Raw genomic sequence first — 19019 nt, 5'->3', positions numbered from 1 at the left:
GACAGATGTTGCTTGCAGTCTGTCGCGCTCATGTGTTCAGCACTTTAAAAATGAAATATTTCAAACACCAGAAGTCATAGGCCACAATATAAATTTTTATGTACCTCTCAAAGGAAAATCTCTTCTATCCGTATCGCACAAATATTTTAGATTCTATCTGGGAAACACTATAAATAAACACAGTTGTTTAAGACTAGTATTCATAACGCTGTTAGTTATGTTCTGGTTAAAAGAAAGTTCTTTACCATAAAGTTTTTTTATATTAACCTAAATTGCATTAAAAAATTAAATGGTAGTAGATACGCTTCTGTTTCGCAATATTTATTGCATGTAGAATTACAAAGCCAAGTTACTGTCGATATATCTAGTAGTAATAATTATTGTCAGCAGAGACAGGACGTTATTAGTTAAGAAGAAATGAAAAAATTTGGTGTTTATAGATTGTACGAACATAATGGCTGAGATTAAATCTATGGAGCATTCAACGCTCAAAGTTCCTTATGAAGTTTTAAACAAAAAATTTCGAGTCGCGCAGAAAAATCTTGATCGTGAATTGGACCAAATACAGCATTCTTCGAGGGATGTTGAAAACCTTATAACAAGAACTAAAATCTTACCAACAGTGGATGAAGTCGGTGCATTGGTAGGAAATGTGGTCGAGCGCATGCAGATATTAAAAAGGAAAGCCGGGGAAAGTTTACTGGACGAATTAAATGCGGGATTAGTATGCAAACGTAAAATACAACATTTGAGGGTGCTAGTTCCGCCCGATTCTAATGTGTGTTACGACGCTTGGCAAGCCTCAATAGACCAGTGGAAAAGGGTATGTTCTTTAATAGTAAGTTTTGAGGCTGGTATTTAGAATAGCATCCCCTATTTCGGGGTTCAAATGAGTATGTACGAATAGAGGATGTGCTCCAGATTAGGAATATATAGTATATATATACATATCTCGTTGCCGCTGTCTTAAATTAAAAAAAAATTCAACTATTTAAAATGCGTGTTTCTACGGTTTATAATGAATTTTAATTTTTATGTCGGCACAATTCCGATTTCTTTGGCGCCGCGAGTTGAAAGTACCATTGTAAAGAGGAAGTCCTCCTGATTAAAAAATATATGGGGTTATGGGTAACGCAAACGCTTAGTTTACGAGATATTCGACCTTTAAAAATTCCCAAAATTCGAACATTTCAACAAGCTATTTTACCACATTAAACACACTTTACTCACATTTTTCATTTCAAATTAATTAAATTAAACTATAAACTTTTAAGTAAATCCACATTTTACACTTTTAACAGTCTTTTTACCGAAGAAATCTTTATTTTAAAAATTATATTTTACACTCGTTATGAACATCATGTGTGTGCTAAAAATTACGACGAAATGGACCGCTGCCATGTGATAATAAGTAAATTCGCTGAAATGCCTTTTTTCCCAAAAATTCCTCTATCCATTCATGTGGATATGTTCTTTATTTAATTTAATAAACAAATAAGTAATATTATATAGTAATATTATATAATAATAGGGTAAAATTTAGAATAGCATCCCAGGATTTCGGGAATAAAATGGGTATCAGTGGAAAGGTGACGCTCTCCAGATCACGAAAATATATATATATAGTTGCCGCTGACTTATAGTTTTAAAGATATTTGCATTTAAAGTTGAAAAATTGATAACTTTTACATTGGTAATTTGTATATTGTGAGTTACTTTTTCACTTATATTATGCACTTTTCACTTACTAACACTTCACTATAACGTTTCTGTATATTAATTTTTTTAATATTTGTTGTAAATAAAGCTTTATTTTAATTATTTTATTTTAGTTACAATTCTCTGCATTTGCACAATAAGAAAAGGGTTGCCATGGTTATTTTTTTCTCCGCGCCGCGCTCCATGTTGGACAAGTGCTTCCTGAGCCTGCAGTGCCCTGTGTAAATTGCGACGAAGAGACGGAATTTGTCACGGGGGAGGTGAATGAGTTCCTTGAACCTGGAGAGACTGTAACCCCCTAGTAGCAGTTTGGCGTGGCGCATGCCTGATGACTGTTGCCAATGCCACTCTCTCTCCGTTCTTTCCTCCGTGCGGAGCAGCTCCTTAAAAGTGTGGGATCCTACCGCTATGTATGGTTCTGGTCCCATCACCTTGGACGCTGCCGCAGCGTGGGCCAGTTCGTCGGCCTTCTCGTTTCCTTCTATTCCTTTGTGCCCTGGCACCCAAATTAGGTGCACCCGGTTGCACAAGGACAGGCGGTTTAGCCTTTCTATGCATTCCTCAACTAAAAGCGATTTGATCTCATACGATGAAATCGCTTTTAATGCCGCCTGGCTATCACTGAGAATAGCTATACGCTGGTTGCGATAGTTGCGGCTGAGGTTGACTTCAGCGCACTGACCTATGGCAAAAACTTCAGCCTGGAAGATACTTGGGAAGCAGCCCATTGGTATGGACAGCTTCGTACGCGGTCCCGCAATGCCTGCCCCAATACCCTCCGGTGTTTTTGAGCCATCAGTGTACCACTGAATGGTACTGTCTTCCAGCAGTCTTTCCAGTGTGGAATCGCTCCACTCCGTTTTGCTGCCGAGAGTAACTTTGAAATTTCTTTTGAAGTTTATTTTCTTCGTTGTGCCGTCCTTTGGGAGGAGGACTAGCGGTGTGCTTTCCGCCAGTGGGTCCATCTGTCTGGAGGACATTAACTTTCCTCTACCGCAGCCTCCTGCTGACATTAGCAGCATGGTGTGGTTTGCTGCTTGTTTTATCACCTGATGCAGCGGTGTGAAGCACAGACACAGGCGAGTCTTTGTAGCTTTGATAGTCTCCGGATCACCGAAGGCTGAGCTGCTTTGGTGGCCCAAGCCACCGCCCCATAGGTGACAATAGGTCTTACTATCATGGTATACAGCCATCTAATGATTCCTGGCTTACAGCCCCATGATCTGCCGGCCAGGCGTCTGCATACCATAAGTGCTCTGGTTGCTTTGGACAGCGTTAAGTCCAAATGCCTACTCCACCGTAGTGATGAGTCTAAAGTGAGGCCAAGGAATTTGACCTCTTTTGACATTTCCACCTCTGTGCCTCCTAATGTTAGGGACCTCAGGCCCGGAAGAGATCTCCGCCTAGTGAATGGGACTACGGTAGTTTTTGCTGGGTTGATGTTTAGCCCTACCGTGTTACACCATCCTTTCGCCAGGTTTAAGCCCCTTTGGACAATGTCACAGAGAGTGTTTTCAAATCTGCCTCTCGCCATTATGACGATTTCATCCGCGTACCCTTGACAGCGGATTCCATTGCTGGCGAGCAACTCGAGGAGTTCGTCTACTACCAAGCTCCATAGCAGAGGGATTAGTACTCCCCCCTGTGGGCAGCCCCTTGTGGTGCCAAGACGAATCTTGCTTTCCCCCACCGTTGTTTCCGCTACCCTAGTACGCAGAAGGGCTTCTATCCATCTGCATATTGGAGTGGTAACGTTCCTTCTCTCAAGTGCCTTGATCACGCTAGCGTGAGACGCATTGTCAAAGGCACCCTCAATGTCTAGGAAGGCGCAGATCGCAACCTCGCTGTTATCCAGCGAGTCCTGCAGCTCAGACATGAGTTGGTACAGAGCAGTGTTTGTGGATCTGCCCGCTCTGTACGCATGTTGCCCGGCATGTAGGGGTGCGTTCTTTAGCGCTTCCGCTCGAATGTGGTTATCTATTACTTTCTCCATCCCCTTTAGCAAGAAGGATGTGAGACTTATAGGCCGGAATGATTTGGCTTGCGAATAGTCTCTCCTCCCTACTTTGGGGATGAAGATTACTTTTGCAATTCTCCATGGTTCAGGGATATAAGACATAGCCAGGCTGTCTCTCATCAGCCCCAGCAGGTGCGGCAGGAGAGTATCCATACCTTGCTGCAGGAGGGCCGAGAAGACGCCATCCACTCCCGGTGACTTATAGATTGAGAAGGAGGCCAGTGCCCATCTGACTGAGTCCGCAGTGAACAAATTCTTTGCAGTCAGCCAGTCTGAGCGGTTCGGCCTGCGTATGTCCGATGCTGGAGTTAGGTCGGCTTGAACCGTCTCCGGGAAGTGCGCCTGTAAGAGTGTTTCTGCCCTCTGCTCCGCGCTAGTCGTATAGGTCCCGTCCTGTCTCTTTAGGGATAATACTGTGTCCGTCTTACCTCTCGACAACGCCTTATGCAGTCGAGCTGCCTCCGGGGTCGAGGAGACGCTGTCACAGAATTTCCTGAAACTGTTTGTCTTGGCAAGCCTGATCTCCTTATTGTAAATTGTTAGGTGCCGTTTGTATTCTTCCCAGCTGCCTGTGCGCTTGGCTTTATTAAACAGCCTTCGCACCTTTTGTCTGAGAGCTGAGAGTTTACTAGACCACCAGGGGCACGTTTGTTTACTGGTGGTCGCTTTCAGTGGACAAGCATAATGATAGGCGTCCATAATGGACTGGTTTATTGCACTTAGTCTGCTCTCCAGTCCAATTGCGGAGGATCTACCATCTGCCTGCCTCACTCTGCTTATGCTTGAATATAGGGTTTCTTTGTAGACCCCCCAATTCGTGTTTCTAGGGTTTCGTGTCAAAAGTTTGTCTTCGACTTCTACCCTCAGAGCAAACCGAATGATCCTGTGATCTGACAATGAGGGCTCTTTTGACACCCGCCACTGTGAGATCAAGCCGTTCATGCCATCGTTGCTCAGGGTAATGTCCAGTACCTCCTTGCGAACCCTAGTTACAAAAGTGGGCTCGCAGCCTACATTCTCTATGTTTATATTATGACTAATTATAAATTCTAGAAGTGACTCACCCCTCACGTTGCAGTCCGTACTACCCCATTCCGTGTGATGCGCATTGGCATCGCAACCCAGGGTCAGGGGAAGTTTGTTGATCCTGCAGTACTCCACGAGATTAAGTATCGATGGGGACGAAGTCCAAGCCTTCCTTGTCCTTCACCTGTACCGCCACCAGATCTTGCGTTAGAAATTCTGAAATACAGAAAAAGTCTATATCGGCTCTAACGACTACACAAGAGCGGTGTCTCTCGCTAGAGAGATCCCAGATTACCTTGCTTCCTTTCGTGTTGAGGCCTCTTACCTCTCCTTTGACCACCCAAGGCTCTTGAATCAAGAGGATGCCCAGGTTATCCGAAATGAACCTATTCAAGATGACAGCCGAGGCTGCCGATGCGTGATGTAGGTTCACCTGAGCAACTTCTATGCCGTCGCTGGGGCTTATAATATGGGTTCGATGAGAGACAGGTCCTCGTCCCCGATCTCCTCATCAACCTGCATATCCAGCCCCTCCAGGAGCTCTTGGGTGGACGGCAGCTTGCCTTCTTGCTCCTTAGGGAGCTCATTGGTCATGTTTATATCCACGGCGGTGGTCACATCCATCTCGGCCGGGATGAGGTCGTTGGGGGACTCGTGCCGCTCCCCCGCAACCACCGCGGCAGTCGCCTCCTGCCCTGCTGAGCTGGCTGCGGATGAAGTCGGAGCTTTGGTCATCCCCGTCGCTGGTTCTTTCTCCGTCGTCGGCGTTGCTTTGGGCCTCCATGGCCTCATTATCACCCTGCCGAAGCGGAAGTTTAGCTTGAATCCCTTCTGCCTAATATATTTATAGGATTCGTCATCTACCGTTATGTTGAGGTTCCACCCTGAACCCACAACACTGCTTGATACGACCTTCCACGCCGTGGTTCTCAAGCCCACGTTTTGGTTTTTGACTAAACCAAGCGCGAAGTCGTAATTTTCGTCCGCACTTCTAGGGAAGAATACCGCCATACTGTGCAGTTGTGGTATATCCTCGCCTCTCTTAACACACAGGGCCGGGCCGTTCCAACCCACTAGCCTTGGCGTGGTCTCCGTGAGCCAGGTGGCAGACTTCTCATCCTGGCAGTCTACCAGCAGCATACCGCTCTTGAAAAAGATGCCATTAAAGGCGCCGGTGTACTCGTCACCCACGGACAATGCTTTCACCAAGCAGTTCTGGAGGGACGTCTGTTGTTCCGATCCTAGGGCCTCCGCCGGGTAGTTACGGGGCAACACTGCCATCCGGATGCTCTTCACGGCTTCTGAATACTTCCGGCTTACTACTCTCGTCGGCTGCTGGTTGGGGTTGGAGCCTTTTGCCCTGGCCTCCTGCGGTTTGTCCTCTCTAATTTTCTTGGACCTAGGTGGCTCCTGAGGAGTTATTTGGCCGCTTTTTCTTTTCTCCGTACGGTTAGGTGCCTCTTGGGGTGCCGGCCTAATTTCGCTTCGTCCCTCTGACAAAGCTGCTTTGGCTCGGCGCCGCCTTTGATTCCTACGTCTTGTTGCAGACGAACCGCTGCATTTTTAGGAGAGGGGTTGCTCCCCCTGCTCCTACTCAGAGCCCGCTTTTCAGCTGACTCCGGTGTCATGCCGTCCTGAAGGAATCTGAGGTACCACTTGAGAGTGGCCCCACTCATTCCCGCTTTTCGTGGGTCATCGTGACCTCCTGTGCGTCCTGGCTCCGGGGTACATGGGATGTTCCCTCGTTGCCGTCTTCTTTTGCGCTCGCTCCTTGATTCCACTTTCGTGAAACCACCCTCCTCTCCGCAGTCGATCCTGCTCGAGGGGGTTGTGGGGGCAGCGTTCGCGCGGTTCGCAGTGGTCACGATGGACGCACTACGTTGGGTGCCGCTGCAAGAGGGCATGTCGTCGTCGTCACGCGCGTGCTCCTCGAAGAGTGCTCGCTCTTCCGGCGACAGAGCATCCAGGAAGCTAAACTTCCGTTTAGCCCCCGGGCCACTCTTGCTTGCAGCGCTTGAGCAGCCGTGCGTTGTTGTTGTTGATGCTGCTGTTTCAGTTGTTGTCTTTGTTGCTGTTGTTAAGTTCTGTTTGTTTTTGTTGTTGTTTTCCATCTTTTTCGTACGACCGTTTGGCCCGTGGTGTGGGCCTCCCGGTCTATTCCTTTTGAAGGGGAAACTAAAAGGTCCGCCGCGCCAGAGCCCCTTGACGCGGTAAGGCCACCGTTACTTCCCAAGGCGGCCCGGTGTTGGGAAGGCTCCGTTCGAATACAGCCGAATTTACCTCCTGGCTGCAAATCATCCAATGGGCACGGGAGTCGCATAGCACCCTGGATTAGGAGGTGGTAGCTCTTGGTCGCTGCACACATGCAGCCTCTGCCAGCCGCCAGGAGAGATGCTGTGTAGCATCGCCCCTGATGGCTGGGAGAAGCCGTACTGTGTTGCAGTTTAAGCCCCTGCACCGCGACAAGGTGCCTACCATTCGCAGAGGCAAAAAATAATATTATATCGGGTGATTTTTTAAGAGCTTGATAACTTTTTTTAAAAAAAACGCATAAAATTTGCAAAATCTCATCGGTTCTTTATTTGAAACGTTAGATTGGTTCATGACATTTACTTTTTGAAGATAATTTCATTTAAATGTTGACCGCGGCTGCGTCTTAGGTGGTCCATTCGGAAAGTCCAATTTTGGGCAACTTTTTCGAGCATTTCGGCCGGAATAGCCCGAATTTCTTCGGAAATGTTGTCTTCCAAAGCTGGAATAGTTGCTGGCTTATTTCTGTAGACTTTAGACTTGACGTAGCCCCACAAAAAATAGTCTAAAGGCGTTAAATCGCATGATCTTGGTGGCCAACTTACGGGTCCATTTCTTGAGATGAATTGTTCTCCGAAGTTTTCCCTCAAAATGGCCATAGAATCGCGAGCTGTGTGGCATGTAGCGCCATCTTGTTGAAACCACATGTCAACCAAGTTCAGTTCTTCCATTTTTGTCAACAAAAAGTTTGTTAGCATCGAACGATAGCGATCGCCATTCACCGTAACGTTGCGTCCAACAGCATCTTTGAAAAAATACGGTCCAATGATTCCACCAGCGTACAAACCACACCAAACAGTGCATTTTTCGGGATGCATGGGCAGTTGGCCACCAAGATCATGCGATTTAACGCCTTTAGACTATTTTTTGTGGGGCTACGTCAAGTCTAAAGTCTACAGAAATAAGCCAGCAACTATTCCAGCTTTGGAAGACAACATTTCCGAAGAAATTCGGGCTATTCCGGCCGAAATGCTCGAAAAAGTTGCCCAAAATTGGACTTTCCGAATGGACCACCCAAGACGCAGCCGCGGTCAACATTTAAATGAAATTATCTTCAAAAAGTAAATGTCATGAACCAATCTAACGTTTCAAATAAAGAACCGATGAGATTTTGCAAATTTTATGCGTTTTTTTTTAAAAAAAAGTTATCAAGCTCTTAAAAAATCACCCGATATAATAGTATTATATATATTGTCACCTAATATACAAATTAACGCAAAAATAAATTGAAAGCGCTGACAGATATAATAACCAAAATTTAACCATTTTATAACGAAAACTCAAATTTTGTTTCAATATCAGTGCAAGATAAAATTAAAAAAATATAACCACTTTATAACGAAACTCAATATATTTTTTTTATTTTAACGGGGAAAGGAGTACTATGCGAAAGTACTTCAGTCACCCCGGGTATTCGCTCGACCAGGGTTATTTTTTTAAAGCGCGGCCGAAGGCCGCCAACGCAGAAAGGAGTACTACGCGAAAGTACTTAAGTGACATAAATCACATATTACACATATACATACATACATATGTAGACAGAATTTATTTTTAGTTAATATAGAAAAAAGAATCACGCGAAAAAGCAAACAAAGAAAAATTGTTAAAAATCCTACATATTTGCTGTTTAAGATGTGGCAAGGCTTGTTTTCCTCATAATTGTAAACTAACCTTTTCAACGATGAGTGTGCTAAGTGATCTTTAAATTAATAAATTTAGGTAAAATATAGCAAAATAAAAGAGAAATGTGAACTTATTTTAATGTTTAGAGTCTATATTTAAATATACGGAGTGAAAAACGTGAAAAAATTTAGTGAAACATATAGAAATACCATGTGTTATTAGTGCAAATTTTTGAACTTTTAATAGTGAATATTTTAAAAAATAAAAGTTATTTTTATATTATTTTTGGATATATCTTCCCTGGAGAAGCTCCCCTATCCGCACATATCTCATTTATACGGAAATTCGATTTTTTTACTCCTCCGCCAAAGTAATTGGAATCGTGCCCGATCATGAATTAAGTGTGTGAAGTTGTGAAATATTTGTTTTGTAAAATTGGTAGAGACATGAAAGAAAAATGTGCACCAATTCTTTAAATTTAATTTGGAGGAGAGCAAGTAAATTTGTAATGTTTGCGGTATTAAATTGTCCGGCAATCATTCAACTAAAGACGGCATTAAACAACGAAACATATCGACATTTTCAATGAGTGGAACAATTCTGGATATTCAAAATTGACTCAATGTGAAGAAAACCGAAGAATATCGTATCAAACGAGCGGAAAAGCAATTGTTTCTTCTTTGATTAAAATGGTAACCACGGACGGAAAACCATTTATATTTATAGACAGTGAAGGGTTAAAAGAAATAATGGATCCAATATATAATGCACTTGGAATGAACCCTGTATCGTCTCGAAATATTATTAATTCTGTGTCAGTCGAAGAGCAGTTTGTCAAAGAAAACATAAGGACACTTGCGAAGGGAAAGCTGGTGTCGCTGAAAATCGATGTTGCCACCAGAATGGATAAAGCCATTCTAGGAATAAATTTGCAAATGATCCACGCAAGCCTGGCCAAAACCGAAATTATTGTAAAGACTTTGGGAATGATTGAGCTCGGGGAATCTCACACTGGAATATATATGAAGAAAAAAAGGGTCGGCTTTAGTATACCATCCCACGATTTCAGGGTTAAAAGTGGTATGGTTGGATAGTGCTGATGCTCCAGATTAAGAATATATATAATTATTGCCGCCGCAAACTTATAGTTTTCGAGATATTTGCATTTAAAGTTGAAAATTTTGCAAATTTAATTTTGCAATTTCTCGACTTTTGGCAATACTTATTATTTGACAACACGGAACACTTATTGTTATTGTGCGTGTAGTAATATTTATGTAAAATATAAAATGCTTATTTTAAGCAAATATCTAAAATATTAATAAAAAATAAATATGTAGAAATATTGTAGTGAATTGTAAGTGTATAAAAAGTACATAATACGGAAGAAAAACTAACCATAAGTCGAGAAATTGCAAAATTAAATTTGCAAAATTTTCAACTTTAAATGCAAATATCTCGAAAACTATAAGTTTGCGGCGGCAATAATTATATATATTCTTAATCTGGAGCATCAGCACTATCCAACCATACCACTTTTAACACTGAAATCGTGGGATGGTATTCTAAAGTTTCCCCCGAAAAAAATTCTAGAAATCTGAGATGATTATGGAATATCACTATGTAAATCAAATCTAAAGGTAAAAATTGAACTGCATACAATTTTTAAAATATGTGTTTTTTCATATTCATGCACACAGCGTTACGTCTGATAATGGGCGAAACATGATAAAAGCCGTCCAAGTGTTAAATGATGCGGCAGAGGAATTCCTTTTTGAAGAAGACATAGAAAGTGAGAATCTGAATGAATTTGATTCTATTGAACTTGCTAATACGAGTATACACCTTGTGAGATGTGCAGCACACACTCTGCAACTGTGCGTATTCGATGTGAACAAAACAAAGGAGATCGCCGATAAAATATGTGCCTGTCGCATATTATGCAAATCGCTGCGCACAGAAACATATAGGTAAGTAATGATAAGTTATATACATATATATGTATATATTATATACATATATATATATACATAAATATATATTTATATTTATATATATATTATATACATATATATATACATAAATATATATTTATATATATATACAGTCTTCCACAAAACTGAAGGTACAGTGAATTTGGATTTGCGAATTGTATTGCTTTGCAGGTGTTTTTCATTCAAACGCCAAATAACGAAAATGTTATTATGACTAGTAGTAGTACTTTTTAATTTTTATGAAATTAACCATTTCGGCAACCTTGATCAGCGGGGAGATTACGTTTTTGTTGGCAACTCTTTACTGACGTTCCACAAAAGTCTTGGTACACCTGATGCAAACGCGCTTTTATTAGTAAAAAGGGGAATCCCACAATTCAATATTATTGCTGTGAATTAAAAGCTGCAGTCTGGTACTTTTAATATTGTATTCGTGTTCTTTGAGTGTTATTTGTTATAAAAATCAAATAAAAATAAAAGAAGTTATGGGCCGAAAAGAATTAACAATTAGAGAACGGGAAATCATAATTGATCTACATGTTAGGCAAGGTAAATCTTATTCACAAATATCTGAGCTTGTATCGCGTAGTCGGTCATCAGCCCAAAAAGTGGTTAACCGATATAATAAGGAAAAAAGAGTTGAAAATGCACCCAGGACTGGCCGCCCGCCCAAACTGAATGATACTGACAAGAGGAAAATTTTGCGTATAGTAAAAGAAAACCCATTTGTAAGCTGCAGAAAAATTAGTGATGACCTTGCTGTTTACGACAACAAACAGGTTAGTGCAGAAACTGTGCGAAGAGCTGTCGTAGAGAATGGATTTTCATCTAGAACGCCCAGGAAGAAGCCGCTTGTGAGTGCCACAAACAAAGAAAAGCGTATAACATTCGCAAAGACATATTGTGACAAGCCTGTGGAGTTTTGGGACAAAATTTTATTCTCAGATGAGTCTAGGTTTTGCATATGTGACGTAAATGGGCATAAAAGGGTCTGGCGCAGAGTAGGAGAAGCGCTCAATCCAAAGAATACGGTTAAAACCATTAAACATGGAGGCGGTGGCGTTATGGTGTGGGAGTGCATGGCAGCTGCGAGGGTAGGAAACCTGGTTTTTGTCGAAAATAATATGGACCAGAATACATATTTGGATATTCTACGAAATAATATGAAGCAGAGTGCTCTTACCCCGCGTTCTTACCCCACCTCAAAGCCCTGATTTAAACCCCATTGAGCATCTTTGGTATGAACTTGAGACTAGAATTAGAAAAAGAAATATTTCAAGCAAGGCGCAGCTTAAGGAGGTTATGTTAGAGGAGTAGAACAACATTAGCAGCGAGCTCACCAAAAAATTGGTGCATTCAATGCCTAAAAGGTTGAAATCAGAAATAAAAACTAAAGGATATCCTACAAAATACTGAAATAGGTGAGGTTTGAATAGAAAGCAATGCCATAACTACAATTTATATATATTTTCTTTAGGTGTACCTTGACTTTTGTGGACTCAATATAATGGCTTATCACCATATTGGCAACATTTTCTTTTCTTATATACTGAATTTTGGTTTTGTTTTTACATGGATTCAAAGTTTATTTGTTATTGTAGAAAATACGTTAAGAAAATTTTTCTTTTATTTGATTAATAAAAGCAGATCACACTGTTTTCAAAAATTTACTTGCTGTACCTTCACTTTTGTGGAAGACTGTATATATACATACTATTTCTAAAATCTATGCAGACATGTCTTAATTGAGAATGAAAAAAACATACCATCGCTCGACGTTGCTACAAGGTGGAATTCAACATATTTAATGCTAAAAAAAATTATTTGACTTAAAGGATATCCTAGCAACGCAGTCTTATATTTGTGTAGATGCCGATTGGGATTAGGTCGAGATGTACATTGACGCTTTCAGTGATACATACTAGGCAACCTTAAAGCTACAAGACAAAGATTTAGTTTATAGTGAATTCTTCGTGGTGTTGGTTTTTCATTGGGGTGAGCTTTTTACGTGGCGGGTCCCAAACCCAGCGCACAACCCTATGCAGGGGTGTTTCGCCTTCTCACTTTAGCTCACCTTTGAACGGATGTTCTTAGGCTACCCAGAGGATACTTGGTCAAAAACCGGAAGTCGTGAGCTGCTTGAGTCATATGTAAAAGAATCGTTTCTGGCCACTCCCAAGTGAATGGCGATCAGAGAACTTTCCTCACTTGCGTGAACTTCTACACATGACCCCATCCTCTGGCTCGACGAACAAAAGCCAAACTCTATAAGTCGCTCATAATTCCCGTCCTGCTATATGGTGCAGAGGCTTGGACGTTGTCAACAACTGATGAGTCGATGTTGCGAGTTTTCGAGAGAAAAGTTCTGCGAAAGATTTATGGTCCTTTGCGCGTTGGCCACGGCGAATATCGCATTCGATGGAACGATGAGCTGTACGAGATATACGACGACATTGACATAGTTCAGCGAATTAAAAGACAGCGGCTACGCTGGCTAGGTCATGTTGTCCGAATGGACGAAAACACTCCAGCTCTGAAAGTATTCGACGCTGTACCCGCCGGGGGAAGCAGAGGAAGAGGAAGACCTCCACTCCGTTGGAAGGACCAAGTGGAGAAGGACCTGGCTACGCTTGGAATATCCAATTGGCGCCACGTAGCGAAAAGGAGAAACGACTGGCGCGCTGTTGTTAACTCGGCTATAATCGCGTAAGCGGTGTCTACGCCAATTAAGAAGAAGAAGAAGAATTCTTCGTGGAACTAAAATTGAAATGCGAGAATAACCACAATTTATTAAAAAAAAAAAACTATCGGCACAGATAAAAATAAGAGAAAAAAATTGTTAGAAAATGATGCATTGTTGGCAGCGATTTACATGAATCCTCGGGTAAATTGTATGTTGTCGAACTATCAGAAATCGTTAGCAAAGGCTAATTTAAAAAAAAATAGCTTTTCGTTTATTTGAGTTGAAAGAAGTAAGCTGTATGTCGGAGAATGTTTGAAATTTGGGTCCTGTTTTGTTTATGTTTTAGTTTTGAAAAACTATGATAATAATTAAAATTGTCTTCGTCAAAAACTAATACTTGTACTAAACTAAAATCCAAGAAACATTTCATACTTATTATCGCTTTATTATTTAAGGCACAAACACGAAATGTTTCAGCGCTCGAAACTCCTGTGCGTGAAGAGATGTTTGCTTCCCCTGTCTCGTCAATTCTTTCAACCCCATCCTCATCTGAAGAGAAGTCGCTGTTCTCGGCATTTTTGGACGATTTGCAGACAGTGTTAGAAAGCAAAAAAGGATCTGTTTCTGCAAAACTTGTCAAAATTTATGCTGACATCGAAAACTTCGACGTAACATTTGGTCGCTTGCCATTAAATTCAAATATATTGGAATTTTTTAATGATTTGCAGCTTAAGATTCCGCATATACATAAGTGCACTAGCGCAGGTTGTGCTGGCTACACCTGCAACGCAAGTGTATTTTATAATAAGTGAACGAAGAAGTTCGATTAGTGCAGAAAATCTAAACGCCTTACTAGTTATAAAGCTTAACACATAATATCTAAAAAATATTACAAAAAAAATATATATAATATATACATATAAAAATGCAAAAAAAATTTAAAAACATCATTGTCTGAAACTTTTTTTTTCTGTTTGATAGCATTTTATTATATGGAATATGGAATCTAAATGAAACTTGTTAACAAAAATATTTGACATTAAAATTAAATTGTTCTATTAAACAAATTATATTATTTCTTTTTTACAACAACAAAAGTAAATGTGACGACCGTTTGCGTTGAGTTTTTCGGTCAATCGGGCTTTTTTGCTGATTCTCTTTGTGCGAGCGTTTCTCGTTTCACTCTTTACGCACTGCTCATTGAAAGAGCGAAATACAAGAGCTCAACGAAAAGCGCTCAACAGAAAATATAAATGAAGACAGGAAGAGTCTCATGCTCAGAGCAAGAGAGTATGAACTTTTTCGGTTGTGCTCGCAACGAGAGCACAAGGAGAAAAACGGTCGACAGTTATTTCCCAGCTATGTTAAAATTAATTATAAATCGGAGAAACACACGTTTTAAATAGTTGAATTTTTGAACTTTAAATGCAAATATTTCAGAAACCATAAGTCAGCGGCAACTATATAGTATATATATTTATTATTATTATTATTATTATTTATCCTCTATCCGTACATACCCATTTTAACCCCGAAATAGAGCATGCTATTCTAAATCCCAGCCAATTTAACAACTAAGTAATATTAAACAATATTATTACGTAATAAAATACTTAGATTTCGACCAGGGCGGCTGAAGGCGGAAGTTATTCAATCACTCTGGGATTGTTTTGCCCAGGATTGAATAAAATTAGTTTTGCCCAATTTAATACCAAACAAATGTGTTGAACCGAATTGGTGAAGTGTCGCGAATTTTTAGAACTTTAAATGCAAATATCTCAAGAACTATAAGTCAGTGGAAACTATATACATATGTAGATATGTATGTATGTATATATGCATATATATTTTCTTGATCTGGAGGACTTCCTCTATTGTACATACCCAGTTTACCAAAAAAAATTTATTTACAGCTAATCTCGCAAAAAAATCACAACCTTAAACGCAAACGCTTTACTCAATACTTTTCTGATGTCAGGGTGTGCTATATAGAATGCCAGCTGTAATTAAAAACTTTTATGAACAAGTAAGGAAGGGCTAAGTTCGGGTGTCACCGAACATTTTATATTCTCGCATGATAAAGAGATAATCGAGATTTCATTATACGTAATTTACATATTTTTCAAATACCGTATTTTTGTAAAGTTTTATTCTGCTATCATCATTGGTTCCTAATGTATATACTTGTACTATACAGATAAGGCATCAGATGGAATTCAAAATAGCGTTATATTGGAAGAAGACGTGGTTGTGAACCGATTTCACCCATATTTCGTACATGTCATCAGGGTGTTAAGAAAATATTATATACCGAATTTCATTGAAATCGGTCTAGTAGTTCCTGAGATATGGTTTTTGGTCCATAAGTGGGCGACGCCACCCCCATTTTCAATTTTAAAAAAAAGCCTGGGTGCAGCTTCTTTATGCAATTTCTTCCGTAAAATTGAGTGTTTCCGACGTTTTTTGTTAGTCGGTTAACGCACTTTTAGTGATTTTCAACATAACCTTTGTATGGGAGGTAGGCGTGGTTATTATCCGATTTCTTCCATTTTTGAACTGTATATAGAAATGCCTGAAGGAAACGACTCTATAGAATTTGGTTAACATAGCTATAGTAGTGTCCGAGATATGTACAAAAAACTTAGTAGGGGGCGGGGCCACGCCCACTTTTCCAAAAAATTACTTCCAACTATGCCCCTCCCTAATGCGATCCTTTGTGCCAAATTTCACTTTAATATCTTTATTTATGGCTTAGTTATGACGCTTTATAGGTTTTCGGTTTCCGCCATTTTGTGGGCGTGGCAGTGTGCCGATTTTGCCCATCTTCGAACTTAACCTTCTTATGGAGCCAAGGAAGGCGTGTACCAAGTTTCATCATGATATCTCAATTTTTACTCAAGTTACAGCTTGCACGGACGGACGGACGGACAGACAGACATCCGGATTTCGACTCTACTCGTCACCCTGATCACTTTGGTATATAACCCTATATCTGACTCTTTTAGTTTTAGGACTTACAAACAACCGTTATGTGAACAAAACTATAATACTCTCCTTAGCAACATTGTTGCGAGAGTATAAAAAGGGCATAGTTCTTTGAAACCCACCAGTGCCACCAGTGTATATGGTATGACACAAAGTGATTGGTAGCACTGAGTAGAGTTTATTAGAGTTTAAAACTCTGGAAATTTATTCCAATCTTGGAAATATTTATGATTCAGTTCCATGCAGCAATTGAAACTCAAATGGTTCGATTGCACACAAATGATTGCATTGCTACGGGAATCGTGGCAGAGATAAAGAGATGTCCAACTCCTCTCTCACTGGAAGTGAGATAGTAATTGCTAAACGTCGAAACCTACTGAACTTTGACAGCTAATCGAGTTCAGTAGGTTTTGACGTTTAGCAATTGAAAACGAGCGATGGCCAGATTGAAATCTTAGCAAAAAAAATGTAAACGGAGGGATTTGTTGCTGCCGGTCAAGATCGCTAATAAAAAATGTAAAACAATGAAAATCAAAGAAACTGCGAAATTTAAATATATTTCATGAAACGTTTGCAAATTTGATGCATAGTATAATAAAATTTCAATTACAAATGATTAAAAACATTTATTTATTGAGAACTAAGAGGCTCACTTTATTAAGTATTGAAAGATAAAAAGTCAGTTGTTTTAATATACCATAAAATCATATAAAAGAATTTAAGTCGTTTCGTCATGTATTAAAAGTCCAATATATAATAATTTGTAATCGTAATAAATGTTGGGTATTTTAATTTAAATACCCAAAAGCTCTTATTTTGTTCGATCTGGCCATAATGGAAAATGTTATAAAAACGCTAATTTTGAAGCGCTCTCACACTGGAATAAGTTGGACATCCCTTTATTCCTGATATCGGTTTTTTTCGTCAACAAATAGAGAGCCGAAGATATTTCATTGCATCCTCGCTTACTGAGAGTAAAAACGTTCATATTTTTCCCGAAAGGAGGATTTTTCATAAAAAAAAATCAAACGGACCTACATATGTTAAAAATCTCAACAGAGAAATTTTAATATGTTTATTCTTTTTCATATTATACAATAAATATTTGGTTTTGTTAATAATATTTGATCACAGTAAGTGTAACAATTTTTCGAAATAGAGTACACCATACAATTCACTACAAAGACTTTACATACAAAATACAAAAAAAGAGTGGTGTATTGGTGGTCAAGTTGAACGTTCACAAGTACTATGCTATCGAAATTTCGACTAGCTTAGCAAGTGAAAACAAAACCGCTTCTGGCGAAGAATTATTTAATGCGGTACGACAGTATAATAAAGTATACGTTCAACTACAGATTACAAACCAGAAAACACATTCTTCAATTGAGAAAAGTATCCGGAAAAAGAAGATATTTTACTAACAAATCAAGAAAAAGTATTGCATTACCACAATAATGATAGAAATAAGAAATATAAGTTTGGTAATATAATTTATTCCTGAACAGAAAGACGGAACCCCAGACTGACCTGTGTAGTGTATTTATCGGAAGACATACACTTTTTGTACCATGTAGCCAATTTAACGACTACACTTACACCGTTCGAAAATATTATAAGGAATTACTATAATGCAAATCCGAATGAAGAAGAAGCTATTTTTGTCAGTAAAACAGATTAAAATCATTAAATCCTACAAACTACAGGGCACGACCTTCACTAAACTTTTTAGGCTCTATTATAAAATTCGTCACAAGGGTATCAAACAATGACGATTTAATAGAAATAAAAACAGACTTAAATTATTTAATACAAAACAATAACAAAAACAAAAATATTAATTCTTCGTTTGATAAACTATCCGGAATAAGATCAGGAACCGCTCAGAGTCGTGCCCAAAAATGGTAAAGGTTTTTAATTTTGATTTCTAGTTCCCATTCAGAATAGTCTTGAATCGGTGAAAATGAAAATCGAGAGCAGTATCATATCACTGTCACTCTCCAAAATATACTTGGTATATAAAATATCCCAGCGGGATATGGTAGACATTGGTAAGCGAGCAGGTAAACGATGCAGCATGATTGTATCGCTTACTCCGACCGATGAAAATTAACACGGCGATGTCCTACGAAAAGTAACCGATCACCTATTTCGCTTACCGTAGGGACGAAGAATTCTTCGATGCCAAAGTAAACGAAGAATTCTTTGATGCCGAAGTAAACGAAGAATTCTTCGATGCCACAGTTAACGATGAATTCTTCAATGCCAAAGTTAACAAATAATTCTTCTTTGCCAAGGTCAATAGTAGAATAGAAAAATTTGCTTTATTTGTGAAAGTGCATGTATATATTTCGTTATGAAAATAAGTATTTATGTATAAAAAGGAATGGGTGTCTTTTAAGCTACGATATTCAGAGAAACGGCCTTTGGCGAGTCTGAAGCTTTTTTGAATTTTGTGATCATACGGTGAAACCTTCTACTTTTCCACATTTTACAAAAAAATTTTAAACTGTATGTAATTATAAATTTTCATCAATGGTAAAAACACGAAAAACTCATCAAATAGTATTGATTGATTCAATACGAGGAATGCACTGCGACCTTTGGTCTATTGTGCCCTCTCCTAACTTACATAGACTCACCTAGCCCCAGCGCATTGATG

At 39.6% G+C, this 19019-nt stretch overlaps 1 protein-coding gene across 6 annotated transcripts in view; it reads left to right on the top strand.

Moving 5' to 3' along the window:
- Positions 1-377: 377 nt before the first annotated feature.
- The window catches only part of LOC126764054 (E3 ubiquitin-protein transferase MAEA), a 188395-nt gene continuing 169753 nt past the window's right edge, over positions 378-19019 (top strand). Inside the window, exon 1 of one of the 6 annotated variants that reach the window (XM_050481804.1) lies at positions 378-838. In XM_050481804.1, coding sequence (XP_050337761.1) covers positions 455-838 — 384 coding nt within the window. In that variant the 5' untranslated portion in view covers positions 378-454. Of the gene's footprint in view, positions 839-10395; positions 10666-19019 lie in introns of those variants that run through there. The other 5 variants (XM_050481805.1, XM_050481809.1, XM_050481807.1 and 2 more) reach the window with 5 other exon arrangements.

This window comes from Bactrocera neohumeralis, unplaced genomic scaffold (genome assembly GCF_024586455.1).
Source record: "Bactrocera neohumeralis isolate Rockhampton unplaced genomic scaffold, APGP_CSIRO_Bneo_wtdbg2-racon-allhic-juicebox.fasta_v2 cluster09, whole genome shotgun sequence".
Taxonomy (NCBI): Eukaryota; Metazoa; Arthropoda; class Insecta; order Diptera; family Tephritidae; genus Bactrocera; species Bactrocera neohumeralis.
Note: the sequence above shows the minus strand (reverse complement) of the source record. Positions and strands in the feature narration are given on the sequence as shown.